The 26,412-nt window shown below is 37.4% G+C and overlaps 1 protein-coding gene across 4 annotated transcripts in view; it reads right to left on the bottom strand.

The window, feature by feature from the left end:
* Nucleotides 1-26,412, bottom strand: part of COL14A1 (collagen type XIV alpha 1 chain) — a 225,284-nt gene that overhangs the window by 71,332 nt on the left and 127,540 nt on the right. For all 4 annotated transcript variants that reach the window (XM_073230026.1, XM_073230025.1, XM_073230022.1 and 1 more), the window contains exons 24-34: nt 24,639-24,785; nt 20,879-20,935; nt 17,744-17,883; nt 15,739-15,862; nt 15,391-15,534; nt 14,386-14,550; nt 13,755-13,793; nt 13,459-13,597; nt 11,316-11,458; nt 8,981-9,090; nt 6,717-6,875 (exon numbers count right to left, since the gene is read on the bottom strand). In XM_073230026.1, coding sequence (XP_073086127.1) covers nt 6,717-6,875; nt 8,981-9,090; nt 11,316-11,458; nt 13,459-13,597; nt 13,755-13,793; nt 14,386-14,550; nt 15,391-15,534; nt 15,739-15,862; nt 17,744-17,883; nt 20,879-20,935; nt 24,639-24,785 — 1,367 coding nt within the window. The remainder of the gene's footprint in view (nt 1-6,716; nt 6,876-8,980; nt 9,091-11,315; nt 11,459-13,458; nt 13,598-13,754; nt 13,794-14,385; nt 14,551-15,390; nt 15,535-15,738; nt 15,863-17,743; nt 17,884-20,878; nt 20,936-24,638; nt 24,786-26,412) is intronic.

Below are 26,412 nucleotides of genomic sequence, written 5' to 3'. Positions count from 1 at the left end.
ATGGTACTACTGACATCAGTTATAAACAGCGCGGGCAGTATCAAAAAAAGAGCCTGACCTTTCTGACAGCAACGAGAAATCAGGCTTTCTCTGTCATCCTCAAGAAGAACCGGTCCTTGCTGCGAACATCATTCCCCAAGTGAATTTTGCAAAATTAATAAAATAACCCTTAAATTTTGAAAATGGACCCATGAACCGAGGCAACATAGTTTCTTGTTTCTATACACAGCTACTGTGTTATCTGAATATGTGTATGGCTCACTGCTCTTATTTTTTTCCAGATTAAAAAAAAAATTCCCAAAGAGTGTGATAGCTATGTCTATGCAGGGCAACCATACCACAAATTTATGATCATTAAAATATTGGGTTTTGGTAAGTAAAATATTTTCAAAGAATATGGCTGCTAATTTTTCACAAACAACAGTAACAAAAATATTTCAAGAAGCACAGGGGTTTGGAGGCTAAGGAGCTAGACTGCCTGCATGTAATCCTTGAATCCTTCACTCACAAGTTAAGGCATTTTGAACAAATTATTTAATGTGTTGGAGCTTTAAGTTTTCTCATCTGTAAAACTAGTACAATAGCTATTCCAACATAGCTACTCAATAGTGTGATAATAGTAGCTATAACAATAAAATGAGTTAATATAGGATAGTATTTAGAACAGTGCCTGGAATACAATTATTAAAACTACTAAATACTCATAGACAGCCCTTTCATAAGTGAATTCTTTAAGGTGCAGGAGTATATAATACAAAGGCCAAAACAGTAGACTCAAAATGAAAGTGATACAGTATTGAGAGCAGAAATATGAGAGTAGTTTGTTTCCACAATAATCATATCTGTTTAACGTTTTGGTTGAGAAAAATCTTAGCAAAAAAAAAAAAACCAAGAGCAGCGGACATTTGTTGAAAACCTCCTATGTGCCAGGCACTATCCTGAGGCCTTTCCCTCTATCATTTAATCAGATCTCCACTGGGAGGCATAATGATAGTAATGTCAACCCCATTCTGTAGATTAAGAGCAGGAACAAAAGACCCTAAGTAATTTCAGCATGTGTTGAAAGCTGAGTTTGGTGGGGATTTCAAGCACACTTCATTTTCTTGTGGCTCAGTTTGCAGTGAATGGATCTTTGGTCTAATGTTTAAAATGCAGATTTCCCCAGCCTAACTTTACAATGCCATTTGTCTGGGGGCGTTTAATGAGTCCCATTATGACAGCACTAGATAGTCAGTTAAATCTGTTAGTCATTCATCCATTAAGACATTTTCCATTTCTGAACAGAGCCCTCAGCAAAATAGCACTCCAGTGAAAGGAAAGATTTATTTCAAGCAAAGCACTTTTGCTAGACTCCGTATGTTCCAGGCTTTCTTGTAGTTTTACAAATAAACATTCAGCACTGATCACCTATAACAGTATAATGTCTACATATAAACCTTTGGCTAAACTTATCCTGCCGTATTGTGTTATTGGGATTCTTATGAGTTCATTTTATTTATTCAAGGGATTAAATGCCTACTAAGTGCCGGATGAAGCCAATACTGTCCTTTTAGGATGCCTGTAGGCTGTCTTTTCGTTTTCAAGTTAGATGAAGTCAGCAGCCTTTTTTTGTGTGTGAGTACAACAAATTTATTCATAATTGTTTTCCATTTGTAATAGTTTAGATTCCTCAGCTTTTATTTAGAGACTTCTTTTCCAAGGCCCATTTCTGAGGATTAATTAAAAAAACAAAAAACACAAAAAAAACCCTCTAACTTTTATTCCCAAAGCAATGACACACATATTTGTACAAATTATGTAGGAAAAAGCACAGAGATGGTATGTCAAAAGATCTGATATTTGAGTGCCTAAAAATGCAAGACAAGATGGTTCAAAATAAACCATACTTGAAGCAACTAATGTAAGAGACAATCCCTTTTCACTTGTTACATTTTTTCCTTTGTAAGAAACTGAACATTATTTTTAAAAAAGATCTGTGCAAAAAAAAAGAAAGCTAGAGGGAGATTCATTCCCTCCTGCTTTCACTTTTTATAAGCTCTTTTGAGGGCATACTTGGCCAATTACAAATGCTCCTTTCTCATTATTAGACATTTTGGTCTGGGTGTAGCACAAAAGGCAAGTCACTTGGGGTCAAATGTTAGCATGAAAATAAGATTAAAATATTTCTAGGCATTTGAGTCACTGTGATCTGTGAATGGGAATTAAAATGTACCCCTGGCTCAATTTTCCATTTTAAAAGTACCAGATTTTATCCTCTGATTTTTTTCCTACCATAACATAACTAAACTTACAATTTAAAGTCAAGCTGTATCTGAACTTATAAAATACTTAGAGAAGCTTCACATTGCACTAGGACACTGTAGACAGAATCACTGGGGGCCTAGGCCACCTTCTGCTTTTCATTTGGTGTTGAACTGCTATTGACTCCATCTGAAAACTAACATTTATTAAGCATTTAGCACTTGTCAGCTACTGAATGTAGTGTTTTACATGCTCACAATCAATTCATTATATTTAAGGGAAGCCATGTTGGTACTAATTAAATTAGGAGGTGACAATTAACAGTGGTTGTACTTACTGGTAGTAATTAGAATGTTTAAGAGTAGATACACTTGGCGAGGGAACATTTTGATCATATTTACATTCAAGGTCATAATTCAAATAATGGTGAGTCTTTGATCCTGTCAGTGAACAGAGAGGGCATATGCAGAGGTCAGGGGTACAGACCAGGACCCTTCTCTGCATTATGTTCCATAATAATCAATCTGACTCAGAGGAAGTGAGTTTAGAAGGAAGGCAGGTAACCTTATGCAAGACAGTCACAGTCTCATATCTCATTTTCTTCACCTTTTGAAAAGGGATCTCTCCCTAACTTCTTCAAATCTCACTTTCTGTATCTATAAAGTGGGGATAACATAAGTATCTCTTTCTAGAGTCACTGGAAGATGAGGTGAGATAATCTTGGAAAGTACACACTGCCTAGTCCATAGTAGGCATGCAACTACTTTCATTTTAAGGATTAAAAGATATATTAGTGTGAAACACATTTTCTTGTAATCTAAAACACATGTTTCTATAGGATCATTGACTAGTCTAATGTTGATTCCTATATAAAAGCTTTAACTAAGTAAATAAAATTATAAACAACTCCATAACATAACTTGTATTTGTCTTTATCATTCAAAAGAGAGCTAAAGAAATGCCAACTAGATAATCATATAAATGTGAGATTTGAAAAGGTGGAAGAAGGACATTAAGAAACATCTTATTCCAGAAGCTCAAAAATTTCTAGAATCATCCCTGACTGGCAGCATTATAATTTCATTACGTAGCAGAAGAGGTAAAAGAAATTTATTAAGAAAAAGAGGATTGTAAAGAAGAAGAGAGTTGTTAAGCTTCTTGCCACATGTCTTTTGACAGCCTGCTTATTAGTTGAGGCCCACTAGGGACTGTTGCTGCCTATAATACCTTGCATTGCTGAACAAGTTATTTTTATTACAAATGTGAGTAATTTCAATACAGTAGTTACTATATCTCTAAATTCATTAATCTCTCCTCTACTTAAGTTTGGTTTAAAAACAATATATTTTCTTTAAAGACTGAATATGTAGAGTTTTTCTGTCATCTGGCTTTTTTTGTTTTGTTTTTCTGAATAATTGCTGAATTTGCCAGGGAATGCTGACCTATAAACAACTCATTACTCTTATATGATAATCTGTCTTCCTGGAACAATCCAAAACGTGCATATTACACACTCCCTCTTGCTGGGTATGAGAGTACAGATGTATATCAAGATTATGCTAGCAATCAGTGATTTCTAAATTTAAAACCAAAAACAAAGCTTCTCTCTTGCCTTGCACTGCAACAATTAAGTAATAACCCCAAAAAGCAAATGAATTTTCAATCACATTCTTGAGGTCTAATCTAATAGTATCTATTTTGGCATAATCAAATTTTTCAATAAGTGGGCAGACTGAAAAATCTATTTAATAATCCTTTGGAGATGTGTAGATTCTAACAAAAACCACAACTTTTTCCTACCAGTCTGACAAAGAACTCTTTAATTATTGACTTCTATAAATTCCCCTTTGTCTATTACTTGTTGGACATACCACAGAGGGTGCTCTGTTTAATTGCTTTCCTTCCATGGCCAAAAGTAAAGATTTATCACCAGTAGGACTGAAACCTAGAGGCACTTTTGCTTTCAGAAATAAATTCTCTGATATTTACTTGGTCATATATTTGGAGTACAATTATTACATACAGTGTAATTTGAAATACAATTATTATAATTGTAATTATAAAACTAATTATAAAATACAGGTTATAATTGGGAGAGGGTACACCATGTATTACTGAACTTATTAATATCACACATAGAATATAACAGATGCACAACAACATTTTAAGACAAGATGTACTACAATTCAAATAGATGACATTCTATTTAATTTCTATCCAGTGTTTCTTGAGAAATTATTCTGTTCATATGAATTTATTAGGAACTGTGATGTGGAATAGAAGGGGGTGATTGTAAACATGACTATGATGGTTTCTACTTTAAATGATTTTTACTCTGGCTAGAAAGGTAGAATGTAGACATAGGAAAGAGCAAGAAAATAAGGTATGACTGCAAAGACTCAAGTCTTAATAAAGTACTAGAGGTTTAGAAAATGTAAGATGGGGAAAGTATTATTGACATTCTTCACTAACAATAGCTGCTTTTTATTGACTGCCTAAATGTCAGGGATTTTATGTGCATTATTTCTAAAAAAAATAATAAAAATAATAGTACTAATCTGTTCACCATGTAAGAATTTATTCACTATGTAAGAATTCGTTCACCATGTAAGAACTTGTTCGTTATGCTTCAGAAGATTGGAGACTGACGAGAATTAGGCTTGAGATGGATTAATGATTGTGCATTGAGCATTGACCCCCCTATACAGAATTTTATTGTTGTTAACAACCATTTGATCAATAAATATGAGATGCCCTCTCAAAAAAAAATAATAAAAATAAATAAATAAAAATAATAGTACTAAGTAATTTGTGCCCAGAATCTCATATACCTAGAATTGTTCCTCTTTCTCAGAGTCCATTCATTCATCCTTCTAAGCATGGATGCATTCATGGATCCAAGCATTTATCCATTCATTTTTATATATCCATTGATCCATACAAGATATCCATAGTTCACTAATTCTGGAGCCTTATAAATCCTGGAGTATGCTATCACAAAAGTATCTATCGTGAAACAGAAGATGGGTATTTCTCAATCAGCATGAAATACCATACCTTAAGAGGGGATAACTACTCAATATCATGTCAATATTGTTAAATGTCTCTTACCATAACTAAAAGTAAGAGAACCTTCCAGAGATTTTATATTTTCTCTTTCTAATTCATAGTTCTTCAAAGCAAAGGAGAAACAAAAGTACTTTTAAAGATACCTCAATTGAAGTGTTAAACTAATTAGCATACATTTATCAAGGTCTGAAAGCATCAGTGTCATCATATGTACACAAGATTTCATTTTTATTGTTACCCCAAAGAGAAATGCCAAGAAATAGCAAAGTGTCCCAAAGAAAATCCCTTTACCATGCTGGGACTGTTGGCCATAGTGGGTTCTACTAGAGTGGGTTCTACTAGAGTAATGAAATTAGAACTATGTTCTTTGGAGCTTCCTGAGGACCATTAGTGGGATATCTGCTACCCCATGTGCCCTCTCCTATTCAATAAGCATGGGTCTGTCTAATTTCATTGACTTGTTTGATATACTCAAAATTTTCATTTGTACAAAGTGATCTTCAGCTTAAAAACACTTTGAGAACCACCAAACTTTCTAAAGTTCCATATAGCTGGCTAGTTCTATAGTTCTTTGAAAGCACAAGATAATAAGAGTGATTCATAATTAACTTGATTATTCTGTTACACAGAAGAAAAATGTCAATTAGAATAGTTGGAATTGTTTACTAAAATGCCCTCCAGGCTAATTGGTTCTAATTATAGAATGATTCCAATTAGAGAATGTTGTTAATTAGCTGTAAATGCATAGTGTTAAAACAAAAATTTACGTCACTATCCTTTTTTGTGGGAAGTGAATGAAGGGAATGTGATTTCTTTGGCAGTAGGAAGTGTCCCAGTCTTAAATTCCATCTTGATGATGAAAAATTATCTTAGAATGATTTATTACTTAAATAACTACTAATGATTAATGGGTAAATTTCACGTTAGCAGTAACAAAAATCTAGTTTTAAAACGCTCAAATCTAACCCAAATGAGAGGCTTGTTTCAATTTCCTGTGTATACTAATCATACATATTGTATGAATTTGCTTACATAAATAAGGCTTAGAGTTTTGATTCTCATTAAAAAACCATTTATGCCACAAAGTATATGATGAATATTTGACCATCTGAATTTTAAAATGTCTTAGGCAAATAAACTAGCCTAATTCCTGGAGCATTTTCCCTATTATAATATAGCAGAAGCATACAACAAGAACTTTGAATGTATGTGTTCATTGATTTAATGAGGCTGTTATCTATTTATCCATCCATCCATCCATCCATCCATCCATCCATCCATCCATCCATCCATCCTTCCATCCATCTGTCCATCCTTTTATCAAAACTTTCCCTTGGAAAACAATTATATTTAAAAGATTTCTTTTTCTATAATAATAACAGAGCTTCCCTTCTTTATCCACTTACTGGTGCGGAGTTTCCCTTTGATCCTTTTGATCTAACCATTCTCCCTAAGACTTCTACGCCATCCGATGTGACATTAGCCGAAGCATTTATCGCCTTCTCACCCACTTGCTTGCAGTCAACCACCACTCTGGCCAAAGTCTTGCTGACAACAATGTGTAGCTGGGTAAAAATAAAGATAAGAAGTGGGAAGAACTATCAACCAAATTTAAAGAATTGTATGGACTCATGCAAAAAATTAAAATACGAAGAGAAGGAATTCTGTTACAACGCTTTTTGAGAGAGGTTCTACTTTTACCACCACCTCCATGATTCTCTCACATTCAGATACAATCTCATTTTTATTAATTGTTTTCTTTAAAATGACTTTGAAAGGATTCACTTAAAAATCTAGTCTACCTCTCAAGCAGCAGCATCTTGAAACCACAGGATTGTCGCTCCAATTATGCTTTTTCCGAATGCACATTAAAATAAACATGAAAATACAAAAATCTTAAAAATTCTGGTTGATTTACCAGCAAAAGTTATCTACAAGACTACCAGTGATTAACAACACCCTTTGATAATATTTATTTAGTTTCAGCTGAGTTAGGAGATCTAGAGTCTGAAGGGGAAGGAGGAGGATGTCTGGGGACTCCAGGCCCAGATGAAATAAAGCCTTTTGGTTTGACCTATGGCGCGGTTTTCTCAAAGTGGAATCCCTAGAATCTGGAGGTCTGTGGTAATATATTCAGGAGTCCACACATTCTTTGTGAGGATTTGTACAAATTTCTGTTATCAGGTAGGTGAGAGTCAAAAGGAAGTATATTCTAAAATGAACCACACTGTCAGCAAGTTCTGCCAAGAGAAGTCGGTGCTTATAAATGCATTTCGATTTATGATGGTGTTTGCATCATGAGTTCTTGTTTGTGGAAGATTGCTTGCTTTTGTTTAGTGAGCTACAAAAGTGGCATTAATAGGCAAATACTGATTCCGCATCAAGTGAAAGCTAAAAGATGTTACAAATAGCTACATAAAGGAAGGTATCATGGTGGTTCAAAGTGGAAAAGGGAATCCCAGTTACCGGAGTTGTGACAAAGTATCATTTCTCACGGTTTTCATCTCCCCTATAATTTTTCTTGACTACTCTGCAATAGATTCTGCCTAACCAAGAAAAGAGTCATGTCAAGGGGAACTCCACAGAGTTCCACAGAGATGCTAATGGGATGATTTTGAACCACACACTAGAAAGTCTCTACCTGTGTCTAATGTTTTTAAGATAACTTGGACTTCTGGTTGCTAATAAATCAGAAAAAAAAACATTTTGTGTAACCTTTCTTGTGCAAAAGAGTATGAATTTTGTTTTGCAATTGTTCTTATGCAGTGCTGGTATTCAAAATCCCAGAGTAGCAAAATAGCAAAATCCATCAAATGAGATGGATTTGACCACGTTCTGGGTTAGGAGACAAGCCAGCTTGAAGACTGCCATGTTACAACCCTTCCCCCAGTCTAACAGGGCAAGAGGGGCGTGGTTAGGGGGCAAGGCTTTTGCAGCACTGCCGAGTGGACTCTCAGCTGCCCTTGGGGTCCTGGTGTTGCATTCCATAACAGCCCAGAGATTCAGTCGGAGCATTCACTAAGTACAAAGAAACAGTCAGTGTTGGAAGGAGAAGCATGTCTATGCCAGTGATCACCAAGAAGAAGTGCTTCAGAGATGTGAAATCTAAGGAACAGAGTTCTGTTACAAGTGCCAGGTTAAAATAAGAACAACTAAAGTCAAGTTTTACAAACTTCTTCCTCATGGTAACATTTATGATGGCAGTGATGGGTTTATATATATATATATATATGTGTGTGTGTGTGTGTGTGTGTGTAAATATTAGTGCAATCTCTCTGCTCATTGTAACATGATGGCTGTGTTTTCATGTGCATTGGTGGCCAGGTAGACCAGCAATCCTTTCTAAATCACATATAATATAGCAAATTAACTATCATCCATTTAATAATATAGTGCCCTCTACTACATTGTTCCTTAAAGTGGGAACCTGGACCACATCTATGAATATCTCCTGGAGTACCTGCTAAAAATGCACATTTTAGGGTTCCATTCCAGAACTACCAAATCAGAATCTCTGGGCATTGTTAATAAGCCCTGCAGGTAATTCTTACTCCAGCTGAAATACAAGATCCCAACCTTTATGGCTTTTTTTTTTTTTTTTTTACGTTTCTCTGTTCCTTTGCCCATAGCAAAGAGAATAAAGAATATATGTAAACAAGACATTACTCACCTTGTGAAAGCTCCCATAGAAAATTTTCCTAATTTCAGGTCCGTCAAAAGTAGCCGTTTGAAAATCCCCACTATAGTCATAGTTGAAATATGTTAGGGTTTTTCCACCATCTAATTAAACAAAGAAAATTAAGACATTTGAGAAGGTATTACAACGGGTAAATAATTTTTCTAAAATTCAAGTCAAGGCAGAAAAGAAGGCATCCTTTGTTTTGAGCCTGTGTTAAGAACAAAGTGATGAGTAGTAGGGAAATGATCTACACTTCCTGGGTTGCCCCAGGTGTTCAGTTGGCCAGGTTAACTGACTAAACCATGTGATAATGATGAGGACTATGCATACATTCTTCCTCTGCTTCCTTGCCTTAGGTACTCTCATCCCCATCACTCTCCTGGGAGATGGGTATCTGAAGCTGGGAATAAAGGGAGAATGAAGTTATTCAAATTTTAAGAAACCAGACCTTTTGCCTTATTAACCCTCCAGTTGGAGCAACCAATTTTCCCAGGACATGCAATTTACACCACTCCAAAATAGGGACAATCCCATACGTCTTTTACAATGAACAACAATAACAAAAGACCTTCCTAATATTGAGTACTTCTTATTATAAGGACTATTTTATTACAAAAAAATTGGAATATATTTGTCAATGATTCATTCGAGGTTACAATTTAATTCTTCACTCTGTTTTCAAAAGGAAGAAGCTAGTCTGGTTTTGACAGACCAGCTTAATTGTTTTGAGAGACTTCTTTATTTTCAAGTCCTGGGTCTATATGGAGTTAGTTACTTAGACCCTTCTAATCTACAGCTTTCCTTTAGTTTATCAATGCAAAATGCTTTCACAATATCATACTTAGTTGTTGATTCCACGTACAAAAAGTTCTGTCACAAATACTAGTTCAAAATAAGCTTAAACCACTTTCCTTAGACAAATGTTTGAATTAGCACCTAACAATAGCCACCCAGCTTGACTGAAGCTCTAAACTAAAACTCAGTCACATTAACTAAAAACTTGACAATCCTCTTAAGTGATCACGTGTGGCACCTATATATGCTGCTGCCGATCTGACATTTTTTCTGGGATATGATATAGGCATTGTGATATTTTCATATATAAGAAATATATATTTGATCATTTAGATACACCAATATATATTTTTCATATATATTTGGTCTTCGTCCAGAGTTCCAAGCTCACAGCTTCTAAGACCCTTGGAACTTCCTATGATAAGAGCGAAAAAGTATGTTTTGTTATATTAATGAGTTTTGGGAAGCCCTTAGGAAACCTAAGGATGGAGAGACTCAATCATGTGATCTGAGAGCTGGAGCTGTCAGTTTCACCCCCAACCCCACCTCCCAGGAGGGGAGAGGGGCTGGAGATTGAGTCCAGTTGCCAATGGCCAGTGATTTACTCAATCATGCCTATGTAATGAAGCCTCCATAAAAATCCAAAAGGAAGGGGTCCAGACAGCTTCCAGGTTGGTGAGCTCATGGGGACTGGGGAGAGCACTGTGCCTGGCGAGGGCATGGAAGTTCTGCCACCTACCCACATGTCTTGCCCTATGCATCTTGTCCATCTAACTGTTCCTAGTTCTATCCTTTTATAATAAATCTCTAAACCAGTAAATAAAATGTTTCTCTGACTTCTGTGAGATACTCTAGCAAGTTAATCAAACCCAAGGAGGAGGTCTGGGAACCTCTGATTTACAGCCAGTCGATCAGAAACACACGTAACAGCCCAGCTTGCAACTGACACTTGAAGCAGGAAGTGGGGTGCAGTCTTGTAGGACTGAACCCTTAACCTGTGGAATCTAATGCTATCTCTGGGTAGATGGTGTCATAATTCAGCTGAAGTCTTGGACACCCTGCTGGTGTCTGAGAACTGCTTAGTGTTGTATGGGGAGCTCCCTCCCACCCCAACACACATGTTGGAACTGGGTTCCAAAAGAGCAACTTTACACCCATCATATCCATGTGCAAAAAATGACTTCTGGTCCCACCCCTCCCACTGACCCCCTACCTCCATCCCTTCCACCCCCTCCCACCTCCTTCAACCTTGCTTTTCCTATAGTCTTCACTATTTTAGTAATTTCTCTCTCTACCTTGCCCACTACTGAATCCTAGAGTTTAGTGCTGGCACATAGTAGGAACTCAATGAATTTGTTGAAAGAATGAATGGATAATTGAATGTATCAACTGTTAGATAATTCATCATTAGTATATACACATGGCTTAAGATAAATGAGTTACTCTACAATATATACAAAACAGGGAAGAAGGCATGCCACATACATTACTCACATGTATGTATAAATATTACATAAATAAATATACTTACTATCTAAAATGACTCCAACCAATGGGTCAGAATTCTTATTCAAAATCTCCCAAAAAGCAAATGGCTCCTCTGGTGTGTCTGGGAGAATCCGGAATAGAAAACTGATTGTGTAGTCTGAGGGCAATCCTTCTGGATGCAAATACCTGAAAATGGAAGGAAGGTAACATTGTATTGTATCTCTCCTCAAAAAGTTGCTTCTCTGATTATAAAAGCAAATACACTTTCATTATGTAAAATCTGGGAAAAAAAGAAGGAAATAACATTACCACTAATCCCATTCAGAGACAATCACTATTTTGGTCTGGTGCATTTCCCTCCGGTTTTTAAAGAATGTCTGTATTTGTCCAATTTACACAATTTTGCCCCTTTCTTTTCTTAGCACCATTGACTACATATTTCATATTTCCTTAAATATTTTTAAAAGTATTATATTTCATGTCTGCACAAGCTTTTTGTTTGGCTGTTCCATAATTTGTCTAAACAGTCACTTCTTGGTGAACATAAGGTCGTTTCAAAGGTTTTAGGATGATAATGTTTCTCTATAGTCCTGTTGTCAAACTTAAGATATTGTCACTTTCTACCACATGTGGTAGTTACTTTCATTCCTGTCTGTGTTCGTGCTGTGATATACATCCAGATGTGCCCTCAAGAATTAAGAGTACGTAACTCCTACGGCTGGGAGTGCTGTCTGTAGACAGCTCTCAGATACCCACTCCCTTCAGGAGCTGCCTCAGCTGAAGAAAGAGGCCTCTCCTAAGGTCATGCCAACTTTTTTTATGGCACCACTTTTCACTGGTCTTTCAGAGGATATAAGGACCAGAGTCTCTCATTCCAATAGAACATTTTTAGGACATCCTCATCAACTTCCCCACACTCTAATCTCTACACAGATCTGCTTCCTGGGGAACCCAACCTTGTACACCATCAAGCAGATCACTCACATATGTTAAAATTTTTCCCTCAAGCAACAAATATAGCCCTATACACATACAGGAACCCCAGAATAGTTACGAATTGGGTAAATTTGTGAAAATGTGGGAACTTAGCATGCATTTGAAAATGAAAGCTTGATTTGCATAGATAAAAATATTTCATTCATTCATTCACTTATATACTAATTCATTCATTCATTCACTCATTCAACAAGTATTTATTGAGTGCTAGATATTACAATAAGCATTTATGATACATCAGTGAATAAAACTGACACGGATCCTACCTTGACTTAAGTGTACAAGCACTTGAATTCTAACAGAGTGAATTATACAGCATATTAGAAGGTAGGAAGTGACATAGAAAAAAAAATTTAACCCCATAATGGGGATTGGGAATGCTAGAATGTCTTTGTCATTTTAATTAAAGTCATCAGCACTGGCTTCACTTAAAAGGCTTATTGCAAGGTTACGTTTGAGCAGGGTTCACTGAGGTTACATTTGCAGAAGAACTCAAAGGAGATAAAGACATCCAGCCAGTACAAAGACACCAAAGTGGGGTGTGCCTGGTGTCTTTGGAAAACAGACTAAAGGAGACAGGAGGTGACTCAAAGAGGTGATAAGTACACAGATAATGTGGGCCATTCAAGAGCTTTGAGTTTTACTCTGAGGGAAATGTGGAATCACTGGCAGATTTTGGAATGACTTGATGTGATCCACATTTTAAAGGAATCACTCTGACTGCTACTTGGAGAATAGACTCTAAGAAGGCAAGGGTCAGGTCACTAAGATCAGTGCTGGGACCAATTGCTGGGCTTTAGCAAGGTGGAGGGAATTGCTGCCTAGATGAGCAATTTTGGTGGAGTATGAGAGAATTTTCCCTTTGGCAATTCACATTTTTGGCTAGGCCTCCAGGAATGATTTTTCAAATACCCATTTTAATATTTATTGTTAAGATTATGTAAAAAAAACCTGCCAATAGATAGTATAGATAGTATCAGATGTTGGCTTTATCTAAAACCACATATATTCTGTAGGGCAGATATTAAAGTTCAACCAGCATTATGTGTGAATCTGATGTTTTTAAAGAGAAATCTAACATCATCAAAAATACTACTGGGAACTATTACAGCATATTTCAAGTTGACACCATTGTCACAATGAGACAATAAACAAATGACTGGCTTTAATATCTTGCAATGGAAACATACTTGGTTGGCTGGGAAACCAGGGCATCTTTATGAAGTTGGTAACAGGGGTACACATTGAAGGTACCAGGCTCCATAGAAACCCCTTCCACAGAGGAGAAATCCTTTTCAACCAAACCAAACATTTCCATCATCTTAAATCCTAAAACAAAAGCCAAAGAGATAGATAAAAAGAATAAACAGGCACTTAGGGTTTTAAGTGTCAAAATTAGTCTATTAAAGATTTATAAACAAAATCTTGACCCCAAATGGGAGTTCTTTAATAAATTTGTATTTGGAAAAATTATGGCAATGCATACCTGCAAGATCAATGCCGTCCTTGTGCACCAGTGGGCAGGCTGGAGAACAAAACAAAAACAAGCAATATAAAACCCTAATTTTGGCATTTCCCAAACATATTCTTTCCCTGTCCTGAGAACAGGAAGCTAATATAATCTTTCTGGCCGTCAGTCGTTGTGGGAATCCAAACCAGATGTGGCTACGCTTTTCTGTGGATTCCTAAAGACTGCACTGCTCTCACTTCTATTACAACCAAAGGGCCGCAGCTTCCTTCTCCTGTCAGGGGCCCATTAAAATCTAGTGGTCGCTTGAGAGCATGTATTGGGAGAAGTCTCATTTCTAATGTGTTGGCCTGCTGAGAGTCTTAATACAGTTTTGACAACTATTTGCTACAGCTGTTGAAGCAGAGTTGATTTTAAACACAGACTCTCTTCTCATTAGGAGAAGTCTTTATCATCCTACAGTCTAAACCAGTGAGCGGCAAAGTTAAACTTCCATATGCTCAAAACCACAAAGCCTCATGTCTGCATAACAAGGACCTCTGCGAGTCCGTTTGCTTTCCTTAGATCAAGACAGGACTCTTTATTTATCGGGTATTAAATATTTCGGCCTTTAAGCAACATGAGTGAGTACAAATTCCAGAGAACGAACTTGCTGATGCAGTTTCACAGACGAAAGTAATCAGCTCATCTTCAATTTTCTTAAAGGCGTCAAAGTCATCCACGAAGAAGACGTGCCGAGCGCTGGGCTTGCTGCCAATGCTAACCAGCTCCGAGTAATCCGCATCTGCCACACCGACTGCGAAAATGCTGTATCCTGTGGCAGAAGGGAAACAGACTTCTGATGGCTTTCAATTGCACAAAATATAAATAATGCAACGTGAGACACATCCAAACGTTTAAAATGTGTTTATTCAGGGAGGGCTCATGGGGAGGGAGGGGGGATAATTCATTCTTCACAGTTAATCAGAATTCTGCATGCACGTATTTCACTATATGATAATTATTCCATCATCGCCTCAAGAAAGTTTCCATTTTAAAGAAACTCAAGAAGGTCAAGGCCCCAGTTATTGCTTGAGGCCAAAGAGTTGCCATTTAGGTAACATTGTTATGTCTGTGTGTTTTTAATAATTATTTTAAGATTTATGGGATGAAGTGTAGTTGCAGCAGAAATTTTATATCACTTTTCTTTCAGATGTAGACACTGAGATAGTAGTAGTCTTGGCAGTCTGTAGTGGATCACGGTTCAGTGCTTGGCAAATAAATATTGAACTACTATTCGCCTGGAATGTCTTAAATAATATAATCTTCACAGCAGTCCTGTGAGAATCTCCGTGTACCGATGAGGAGGCTGAGGAGTTTCTGTGATCAGGTCCCCTGGCCCTTTATTGTGGCCTGTCTCATAGTATTGCACTTAACGTCTAGAATTTCTGATATAGAGCATCTGTATGTAACAGACGTATTAGAGACAATACAGCAAAATAACAGATTTGTAACCTAGAAAGTATTTTAAAATCCCACTGTCCCTCTCGTATTAAGAGGTATGTGAAAACAAACATTTAAGTCATGCTAACATAGCCTTTAAATTTGTATTCAGAAAGCAACAAGGCGAACATTATCATCGGTATCCACTGTTGTTTATCTATGTAAAACTTACCATTTGACTGCATATCCCTGGAAATTTTGTTCACATCATCTTGTGATCTTCCATCAGTTATAACCACAATGACCTTTGGGATGCCTCTCCTGTTCCCGGACTCTGCAGTAAACAAACTATCTTGGACATGCTTAATTGCTTTTCCTGAAAAAAAGGAAGACAACAGTTCCATTCCATTCCCTGGCACTTTTGTTTTGCTGAGGAGGGTAGAGTGTGAACAAAAATCTTAGATCAATGAAAAATCTTAAAAAAAAAAAATCTATATTCTTAGGCCCCCTAAAAAAGCCATTTCAGTAATTGCTAATAATGAATGACTTTGGGGCTCAGCTGGGCTTTTTTTGGTCTTACCTGTTTTTGTATTTCCTCCTTTGTATGAAATGTGTTTGATCGCATCAAGAAGAGTCTCTTTGGTTTTGTAAGCATTTAGCTTAAATTCTGTCCTGGGATCATCAGTGAACTGAACCATCGCAACCTGGAGAGAGAAGGTTTATGTGTTTTGATGTATATGGAGACTTTCTCTAGGCCAGAGAGCATGCACAGTAGCACAATTACACCTATTCTTTTAGTCTTTCAGCACAGTCCATAATTTCCAAATCTGACAACACCTTAAATAGCACTTTTTCTTTAAGTCCTTTTCAAAAAGTAGTTTATTCTCAAAATCTCTCTCTAAAGTAAGTAAGCCTTTTGCCATCTCATCTGACAGCTGGAAGGATGGCAGCTTGTACCCTGACAAAAGTCAGAGACTTGGAGCTGGATTCATTACAAGGACTTCCTTAAGAAGCAGACCTATGAATTACTGTCAGTCTTCCATTTTACAGATGAGGAAACTGAGGCACCTAAAAGCCAAGTAACTTGTACAGGATCACTGGAGTAGTCACTGGCAGAACCAAGAGGTGGAGCCAGGGATGCTCTACTCCACAATCTGCGTTCTTAACCACCGCATTTGCAAACCTTCCTGGCTTCATTGCCTATGATTTGCTTTCAGCCCTGTGGAAATTTGGGTACATTTTCAATTTATTGCTTTTGTGTGTGTTTCCGAACTATGATGGAGGCAGTAAGTACAGCATCTTCAGAGGGCTTTCTTTGATTTTGTGAGCTTTCAGCTGCTACCAGTTTATCCAGGTCTACGACAGCAGACATCGTCATTTTTAGGAAGCCTCCTCTGATTCCTCTATTCAAAACAAATTTCTCCCACCCTGAAGTCCCTCAGCACTTTATTCTTCTCTTGTGGGGCCCCTTACATTCAGATGTTCTCAGCAGTTCCTCCAATATGCGTCAAATCTGCTCATTTCAGGACATCTCATTGCCACCACCCTAGCCCAGGCCCCCATCATCTCTGTGCTGGATCATCTGAGCAGAGTCCTAACTAGTCTCTGCTTTCACTCTTCCCTTTTTAGTATTTATGCTCCACAAAGTAATCAGAATTTTTTTTTTCAAAATGTACATCTTTCCTCTTTAAAACCTTCCAGTGGATTCCCATTGCATTTATGCTGATACCCAACTCCTTCGGTGATTCATAAGACTCAAGATGATCTGGTCTTGTCCACTTCTTCCACCTCTTCTCCTACCCCCCAGATGCTCATCCTCTGTCTTCTAGTCACAAAGATCAACATCTGAAGCCTCAAAACTCTTTCTCATCTTAGGCCTTTTGCACTTGTTATTTCTGGAAATTCTACTCTCAGATCTCCTCTGCATCATTCACATCTCCGTTCAAAAGTAACTTCCTCAAAAAGGCGTCTGTTGACACATAATTTAAAATAACCTTCAGTGAATTTAAATCATATTCTGTTTCACAGCTCCATTTCTTACCTCATGAATTTGTTTGTTGCCTTTTTATATCTGTCACCCTCCTCTCCCTGCCTTTAAGAATATGAGCACTATGAAATTAGGGACATTATCTGTCATATCCACTATGACAGTAGTGCACCTGACCATAATAAATCCTTGAAAATATTTTTTGAATGAATTAATTCATTTTATGTTCATATTGATTTACAGTAATTTGTGACCATACCTCTCTCAAGATTATAATGCCCTTGAAGACAGGGAAAATATTGGGTGTATCCCTAAAGGAGATACTCTATCCTGGTATACAAAGGAAACATCTGCTGACATAGTCGTTCCAACCTCAGTTTGCTGAATTCAAGAGCTTGTAGGGACTAACTAGCATCTTCTCCAGCTCTACAGGCATCAGTAAGCTGCTTCCAAACCCTGTCTTGTTTGTCTTGTAATTTAGGGTTGGAGCCAATCATTATAGTTCTTTACCCATATCCCCTGCCAAGTAGTCATAATAATAGCTTGGAATAATGTTTAAATGCATACAGAGAATTAATGATTGATCTATTAGCCTTACTTGAGTTCCATCTGCACCGATCTTGTTCAGGGCTCCAACAGTGCTATACAGAAAGTTAATGATCTTATTGAAATTTTCATCTCCAATACTCCAGGATCCATCCACCATAAACACCAGGTCTGCCTTGGCAGTTTTACATACTGAAGACCAAGAATAAATTTTGAATCAGAGGCAAGGGGAAAACTTAGTAGTTATTAAATCAATAAAGCAGATGGTGATTTCCCTCTGGTAACTAGAGCTCTTTCCCCAAAGGACAGGTGTAAACTGTATTCCAAGCTCTTGCTTCTTGTGCTTCCTGAACATCATTCCTCTCCTATACTCAAGGTTCTTTTTCATGATTAAGAAGCTCCTATCAAACACAGAGACAGGAAAAAATCCACCAATCTCAGTCCTACAGAACAGAAATGAGAGAATAGAAAAATATGCAACTAAAGTGATTTAGAGAGAGAAGCATCAGTAAACACTCTCTAGAGCCTACTGATTAGAAGGAAGTCTATGTTATCACTCTGTGTATCCTGTCTCTGCTTACTGACTTAGTAACTTCAGAGATCCAACTTCAGAAGGAAGGCATGTGACACAATGCAAGCAGATAATCTCTACAACTTGAAATGCATTTGGGCTGAGGCCATAACAAACTTTAATTCCAGCCTTGCTCAAAAATTCTATGTCCTTCTGCCGCCCATCAACATATGTCAAGAAATGTACACTGGTGCTAACCCAGGAAACCGTTTTCAGTAGGTATTACTGAGATTAGCACTAACAAACAAGCAAAAAGCACTCCAACAGAAACCTACTTCACTGAAAGCACTTTTAATAATCCTTTTTTTGGTGTCATGTGCTCTTTCAGATGCTCTGTGCCTCTCTTCCCCTTCAAAACGTGTATCACTGTGACTGACTCTGTTTTATGATGAAACAAGCAATTTACTCTTCAATAATCTGAATATTTTCATCTTAGGCCATTTGCACACAAATACTCATGAGAAAATGTGCCCTTTTTCCTCATATATTCAAAATGACACGTTCACTTACTATTAAAGAAAAAATACATGGAAATGTATGAAGGAATTACCTCTGGGATACGAAATTGTGTTTTTACTTTTCTTCTTTGTACTCTTTTCTAGTTAACATTTGTTAAATAAATATTCAGAATTGCTTTAATAATAAAAATTTACAGGGTTCTTTGTTACATACACTCAGAACAAAGAGAGTCTAAAATGAATAATTATTCAAGTTAAGAATGCCCCACCATATGAAACCATCCTCATGAAAACTTCAGAACCAGTGTTTCTACTCTGTCGATCTTTACTCTCACAGAGCCTTCCACATCACTTAAGTCTTCCATAAGCTTTAAAAAATGTTTACGGAATAATATCATGCTCGGCTATAAAAAAAAATATTCTAACTCAGAGAGTTCTATAGTAACTGCATCAGAAATGTCAGATTAGTGAATTCATGAAGTAGGATTCTCTTTTCAGTTCCAACAGTAATAATAATCATAGCTACTGAGACCAAAAAAGGCTAGACAGGAAGATGGAAAAAGAAAGAGACTGGCATTCCAGGTAGAGTAACTAGAATTAAAAGATGCAGGACAGCAGAAGGCGTGTATGAGAAACCCTGAGTTGTACAATTTTGCTGTTAACATAACATTGTTCTGGAGCTGCCGCTACAAAGTAAGTTGATCATGGAAGAGTTTGCATGGTATGCTCAGAAGAATGGCCGCTTTCTTAGAGTTCCTCAGTGCCTCTTTGCTTCCCTGACCCTTATACTCCTCAGCCTCTGACCCCACAGAAACTTTAACCTCCTAAAAGGCAGGAACAACTGATTTTTTACTGCATCACTGCCATGTAACAGGTACTTTAAAATGCATGATGAACGGAAGAACTCTTCTAAAATAAGCTCCCCGCTATGTGTTCCATCTTTATCCTCTCCTCCCCTAAGCCAGCCTTCCCATTCCACTGATCTCATTATCAAGCATAGACTTCTGCAGGTCACCTCCCTTCATAATATTTCTTGTGGCACACTATTTCCGTAGGATAACCCCAACTTCTTATTCTGGCCTCCAAACCACTTCATAACTATCTTCACCCTTTCCTCTGTGCCATGCTCAAGCTTTCCAAACACCTTATGCCCTTAGATCACACCACGACTTGGAGCGCCATTCTTCCTCTTACCTATTTGTAAAAGACATTCTTTACCATGTAGTTCAAATTTCTCCTCCTCCTTCACAAGTGATTAACCTGCAGCAGCATTAACTCTTCTAATTTCTGGACTGCCGTATGAATCTCAATTTCCTGAGTCATATCCTTGACAGGTAATTAACTAGGCAAACACGTAGCTCTCTTGCAATACTGAGAACAGGCAGAAAACAGCTATCCTACATTATTATTGTATTCCAAGTGCCTGGCATTTGAGCTTTGTGAATGAATAGGGGAATTAATAAATATTCATTAGTGGAATGAAAAAAATTAAAGGCCACTGCTGTGTTTGGAAGTTTTTTTTAGCAAGTTACCTGACCAGCTCAGGTAAGAGGTGATGAGGAACTCTTGTGATGAAGATAGAAAGAAACAGCTGGGAGGAGGCACTTCAGAGGTAAGCTGGAAACGATTGCCCTTGTCTACAGAATTATAAACTAGATCCTCACTCACTAATTATGCAACTATTCTTCCTTGGTGAAATATTTACTACTCTGAAATTTTTTTAATGGAGTAAATATGAAGCAATTCTGTTAGAAAATCTACTTTACGTGCACAGAATCTATCATTACATGAGTATTTTTTCCTTTTTTTATTGAATATATTTGACATATAACATTGTGCAAATTTAAAGTGTACAACACGTTAACTTGATACATTTATATATTGTAATATGGTTGCTATTATAGTAATATTTAGCACCTCTTTCACATCACATGATTATACTACAATACTTTGTTATTTATATTCATTATACCATACATTAGATCTCTGTGTCTCATTTACTACTCATTACAAGTTTACATCTTATCAGGATTTGATAAGCACTTGTGTTAAAGAGAAAATATCTTTTATTAATATCTTGGGTTTTTAGTGAACAAACAAATAAAACCAATAGAAATCCTTAACCTAAAATCATGTCATGACTGAATTATTCTTTTACCTTCTTTGGCCGGTGGAATGGTTGGAGGAAAAGTAGGTGGTTGAGTAGGAGGTGATTCTGTAAAGGAGAGGTAAAAAGAGCATCAGTCAGCCACCTCGTCTGGGGTGGAGAAAGGGAGGCCATGGCATCAGGATCCTTCAGAGGCATCAACAATTTTAACAACTGTCTTCTTTGAGGATACAACGAATTCAATGACTATTATAAAACATCCACAGCCTGTGAAAACCAGCTCCATCCAACCCCTCAACTTCAGACTGAAGGCTTCAAATGCTATTTTGCCACAGTTCAGCTGACCCAGCAGAGTCAATGCAATCAAATTGTCAACTACAAAGTGGTTCTAATGGTGATTTAAGGTAGGAATCTTGCCAACCTATTTCAGATTCCTCTCTGGCTACTCTCATGCATACAGTAAACTTTGTTTCCATTCTGCCTAACTAAGAACTGACCATGAATCCTCGCTTACCAGCACGCTCCTCCTTCTGACCCAGCATCCCCAGCATGGAGGCCCCAGTGGATCTAATTCCCTCCCTATTCTGCTCAGACTGTCTCTAAAAACTTTCAGTTCTGAGGACCAAAGGGTGGGACACTGGGAGGCTACAGTGTGCCCGGGTCAGTTCAAAGTGGATGATGTAGGGTGAGAGTCCATGTGCTCTGCGGAAGTGTGGTTTGGTTAAAGGACCCAGGGATAGTTAGTTCCATCAGTGGTGGCAAAGGAAGAGCAAGTTAGGGCTCATCAGGTAAACGTCCTAAATGCCATGTTTTTACATATTCTTTCTTACATGACCCTAAAAATTTAAGAAATACTGAGAAAATTATTTCTATCATCCCAGTTGAATATGAGGGAAAATCGTTGACTCATCATAGACATTCACAGAAGGGGATGTTCAGCCTCTGCAGGCAGTAAGCTCCAAATAGCTGGAAGGATTTGAGGTCAGGCAAACTGATTCTTTGCCGGGAATGTTGTAAAAGGAATTCCTTCACTGGCAGGAAGGTTGGAAGAGATGAATTTTAAGGGCTCTTCCAATTCTAAGAGCCAATAAAATAAAACAGAGTAAAATGATTCAACATTTAAAAGAATGAGGTTAACTATATATTACTGATATGCAAAAATGTTTGATATTAATTATAACATAAAATGAAGCAAGTCACAAAATAGCATGGCATGATGCTATTTGTAAAACATAAAAATATTTCTATTATATATTACATACATAATATTAGTATGTGTATGTATATACATATATATGTGTGTGTGTATAATAAATATAGATGAACACATATGGGTATTTCTGGGAAGGAAGAATGGGAGAAGAGAGGGATTAGCGTTGTACTTTATTGTTATGGACACATATTCCTTTTATCTTTTAAGGGCAATTGTTTGAAGCTAAAACGTTTCAATAGTAAAAAAAAAAAATGAGAAATCTTAATACTAAAACTAGCATTGCAATCCTTTCTTGAAAGCACCACAAAATGCTTCTAAAGCCAGATTTCTTTCTCTTAAATTCTGTGGAAATCATCGGTCATCTTTATGCATGTTCTTTAACGTGAAAAATTGAGGCATGTCCCAAGTTCGGTCAATAAATCAGGAACCAAATCAGTGACAGCCTATGGCAGACAGAGCAATATGTTTGGGTAGAACATCTGGCCAGAGAATCCCATGAGTAAGAAGAAGAACCACAATGAGCTGGCAACACATGTTTTTATTCTTTATGTGGCAGACAGATGGTCCTTGTCCTCAAGTATGTGAGGGACTGTTACACAGAAGAGGGAGCAGTTTTGGTGCACATTGCTACAGAAGTTTGAACTAGAGCCCGGTGGGTGGAAGCTGCAGGGCAGATATCCTCAACCTAAGGAAAACATCTATATCAAACAGACCTATCCAAATTAAGTCTGGGTTGGTAGTTAACAGATGTGGGATTAAGGTTAGGGGGAATAGAGGTAGACCAGGGGCCCCAAACTCAAAAATTTTTAGAGGTCAGGCAAATAGTGGATATGAGCAAAGGACTAGCCTAAATATTAAGGAGCAGCAAACTTGAGAGCACATACATACATTGTCTAAAAGAGACAGTGGTCACATGGTTTCAGCAGATTGGCACCATGAGGACGTGTGTGTCCTGTGTTGCCATATCTTTTGAACTTTCGAAAGATACTTTAAAACATAAAAACACATGTCTGATGGTGGAATCTAAAGCCATGGCCATCAGTTTGTGACTTCCAACAAGACAGTCATGGTGATGACAAATACTTGTTCAGTAAGATACAGGTTGAAAACTTCAACAGGTTCACTCGGATCTTTACCACCACCGCAGAGGGCAAGAGAGTAGGTGTTTAACACTGATGAGCAAAAAGATGCTCAGATATGTTGAACTGCCCAAGTTCACAATGCAAACTGAGCCTGTTTGACTCGATAACTTCAGAATTACATGTTCCTCTACCCACAAAACAGAATTCTAATCAGCATTAAAGTGAAACAAATTACTGATGCCTATGAACATGATGTCAACAACATCAATGAACCTCAAAAACACATGCTAAGTGAAAGAGTCCAGGAGCAAAAGACTACATTTTCCATATTTCCCTTTGTATATGAAATGTCCAAAAAAGGCAAATGTATAAGAAAAGAAGGTAAATTGCCTGGGGCTGAGGATGGGGCAGGAGATTGACTGGGAATGGGCATGAAAGATCTTTTTGGCTGATGGAAATGTTCTAAAATTAGATTGTGGAGATGGCTGCACAACACTTTAAATGTACTAAAATTCACTGAATCATATACTTAAAATGAGTGAATTTTTTATAATATGTAAATCATACCTCAAAAATACATGTGTAATATAAAATGTTGACTATTTCAGTGTTATGAAATAAAGTCTTTGCCTTAGAAAAACATCAGATGCATCAATATATTATACTTTCACTTTCTGTTTTTGAGGGCCACACATTGATGATGGTTTCCTTTTGCATGTGTCAAATCAACTGGAAGACTCTATGTAGATAGAACTCTCTACACGGCAGATACATGACAGAGGGGCTACCAAAAAAGCCTTTCACCACCACCTTTTCACATTCCAACCCTCTAAGATTTCAAGTTTAAGTTCAAAGCCCTGAATTAGACACACAAATGTCTAGCAGAATTCACTACAATTCAAACCATTTTATCTGTGGCCATTACGTCAGGAATCCTTGATTAAAAGCCATTCCAAGAAGCTGACACCCTCCTTGCTCTTTAGAACATGTAAAAAGTGCTTTGTTTTAATTTTACACTTTGCCTTTCCCTTCAGTGCATCAGACCCGCAGCTCACATGGAAAAGGCGCCAGAGCTCTTCAGTAGGCAGTAACTCTAGGGTCAGCCAGTTGGGACACCTTGGCCCCATTCCCATCCTCACAGCTGTGGTAATATGCCATTGTCTTAATGTCAGGACCCAGGCCTTAAACTTCATTTCACACTCCACATAGCACAAATGTTCCTTATGGATACAGATCACAATATAGGTCATTGTTTCAAGCACTTTCCTATCATAGGGCCTGATAGTCCCTTGTGAAACATACAAAGGATGGAAAAAAACCATACAGATGACATCAGTGTGCCACGTGCAATGGATTTTGAGACCGGAGAAGAGGCGCAAAACTTGTACTACAGATATTCCTGGGCACCGATAACTAATGTTTTTTAAATAGAATAAGGTTTTTGAACCAAAACAGGATGCCTAAAGTACTGTTTGTCTGCAGAGAAAGAAATCAGGAGAGAACACATTTGACTTACGTGTTTTTTCCATTATGCTCACACTGGGTCCCTCAATCTCCTGATGCTTCGTGTAAACACTGATTTTATATTCTGAATCAGGCTCAAGTCCATAAAAGCAATGCCTGGTTGTCCCTCCACCCACAATGGATTCTTGCTTTTTTTTATCTATAAAAAAAAAGAAGAACATACACATACGAATTTTTTAAAACAGCCATTATTAGATGATTTGCTTCTAACACGCTTAATATGCATGGCCTAATCAGATAACTCCAGAATGACTTATACTTATTTGAGGCATTCTATTTCTAAAGAGTTAATATAGCCACCAATATTTTTATAATTAAAAATCACATTTTATATGTTCAAAAAATGAGATTTGCTACTAAAAGTCTCCTGAGATTAACCCTCAAATGAATGGACAATTATTCATGTATGTAATCATATGTATACATCTTAATAGAGGTGGGTGTATTTATTTTTTAAAAATTAGAATCCCCTTTCATTCAACATAATTCTCCAGAACACAACCTATTACAAATTGACAAAAAATACATCCTTTTAGCCCCATACAGCTTATTACCATGCAACAGGATTCTTGGAAGTGGCCTAAAGATACAGGTATAGAGTTAGAAACTGTAGGGTTCTAGGCAAGCTTTATGTTTATGGATAAAGAGGTGGGCTTCCAGGGTCCCAAAGTTTCATCCATGGCTCCAGTTGTTTTCAAAGCTTCCATAAGCATAGGCAAGAACTTGCAGGGGTACTGGGACAGCCAGGGAGTCCCCACACAGCCCAATTTCCCTCCTCTCAATCTTGATTTTTAACTGACACCCAGGATTTCTTTCAAATGCAAAGCAGACTCCAAGAAAGTTCAGAGGAAGCTCTCCAAACTCCTTGGATCCACTCTGAAGACCCTGTTTTATTCTTTTAAAATCAAAATTGAGGAAACAGGACATGATACTTAAGAGGCTTAGGGCCATACATACAACAGGACTCCGTCTCCCCACTCCTGGTTCCAGAGTTCTTTCTGTTCTATCAAGGACACATGCCATATACAGCCATTTCACCTAGCACCTTCTCTGTCATGTCTCCACCCTGGCAGAGGCACAAAGAATTTAGCAACCTGATTAACTGTTGGCTACTTTCTGCATTCCCATATCCAGGATTGCTTTGCTTTCCTGGAGGAGTTAGTGCTGGTCCTTGGGTCTGGACTCTGGGGAAGTTATATGAATGACATTTATCATTGCCTGAGGGCTTACTACAAGCTAGGTTCTGTGCTTGGAATTTCATAACAACAACAATGATAATAATAGCCAACATTTTATGAGACCTGATCTTGTGCCAGACACTATTCTAAGGATTTTATGTGTATCAACTCATTTGATCCTTACAACATTTATAATTATCCTCAATCTAAAGACAAAAAACTGAAGACCAGAAAAGTTAGTAGCTTAACAAAGTCCATAGAATTCCATAAGTAGAATTGAAATTTAAATTTTCAGAACTCTAAAAGCCAGTCTCAGAGGATGTTGCTTTAATCTCCACTAATACATCATGAAGTAAGTTAAGCATAAGGTTTTCCAAAATAAAACAATCTGAAAGCTGCTGCGTGCATATGAAATAAGCAAACATGACAGCATGCAGAGTTCAGAGGAGGACCCCTTATGGCTCAGTGCTTAGCACTCCATGGGGAATGGCTGCCTACCTTAGTGGGTTTCATTACTAAAAATTTCAAATGGGTTTCCTTTACAGGAAGAGTGCGTATTTTTTTACCACACAGATAATTGGTTAAAAG

The sequence above is a fragment of the Manis javanica genome, chromosome 2 (genome assembly GCF_040802235.1).
Source record: "Manis javanica isolate MJ-LG chromosome 2, MJ_LKY, whole genome shotgun sequence".
NCBI classification, from domain to species: domain Eukaryota; kingdom Metazoa; phylum Chordata; class Mammalia; order Pholidota; family Manidae; genus Manis; species Manis javanica.
This window is presented reverse-complemented; position numbering and strand designations above follow the sequence as displayed.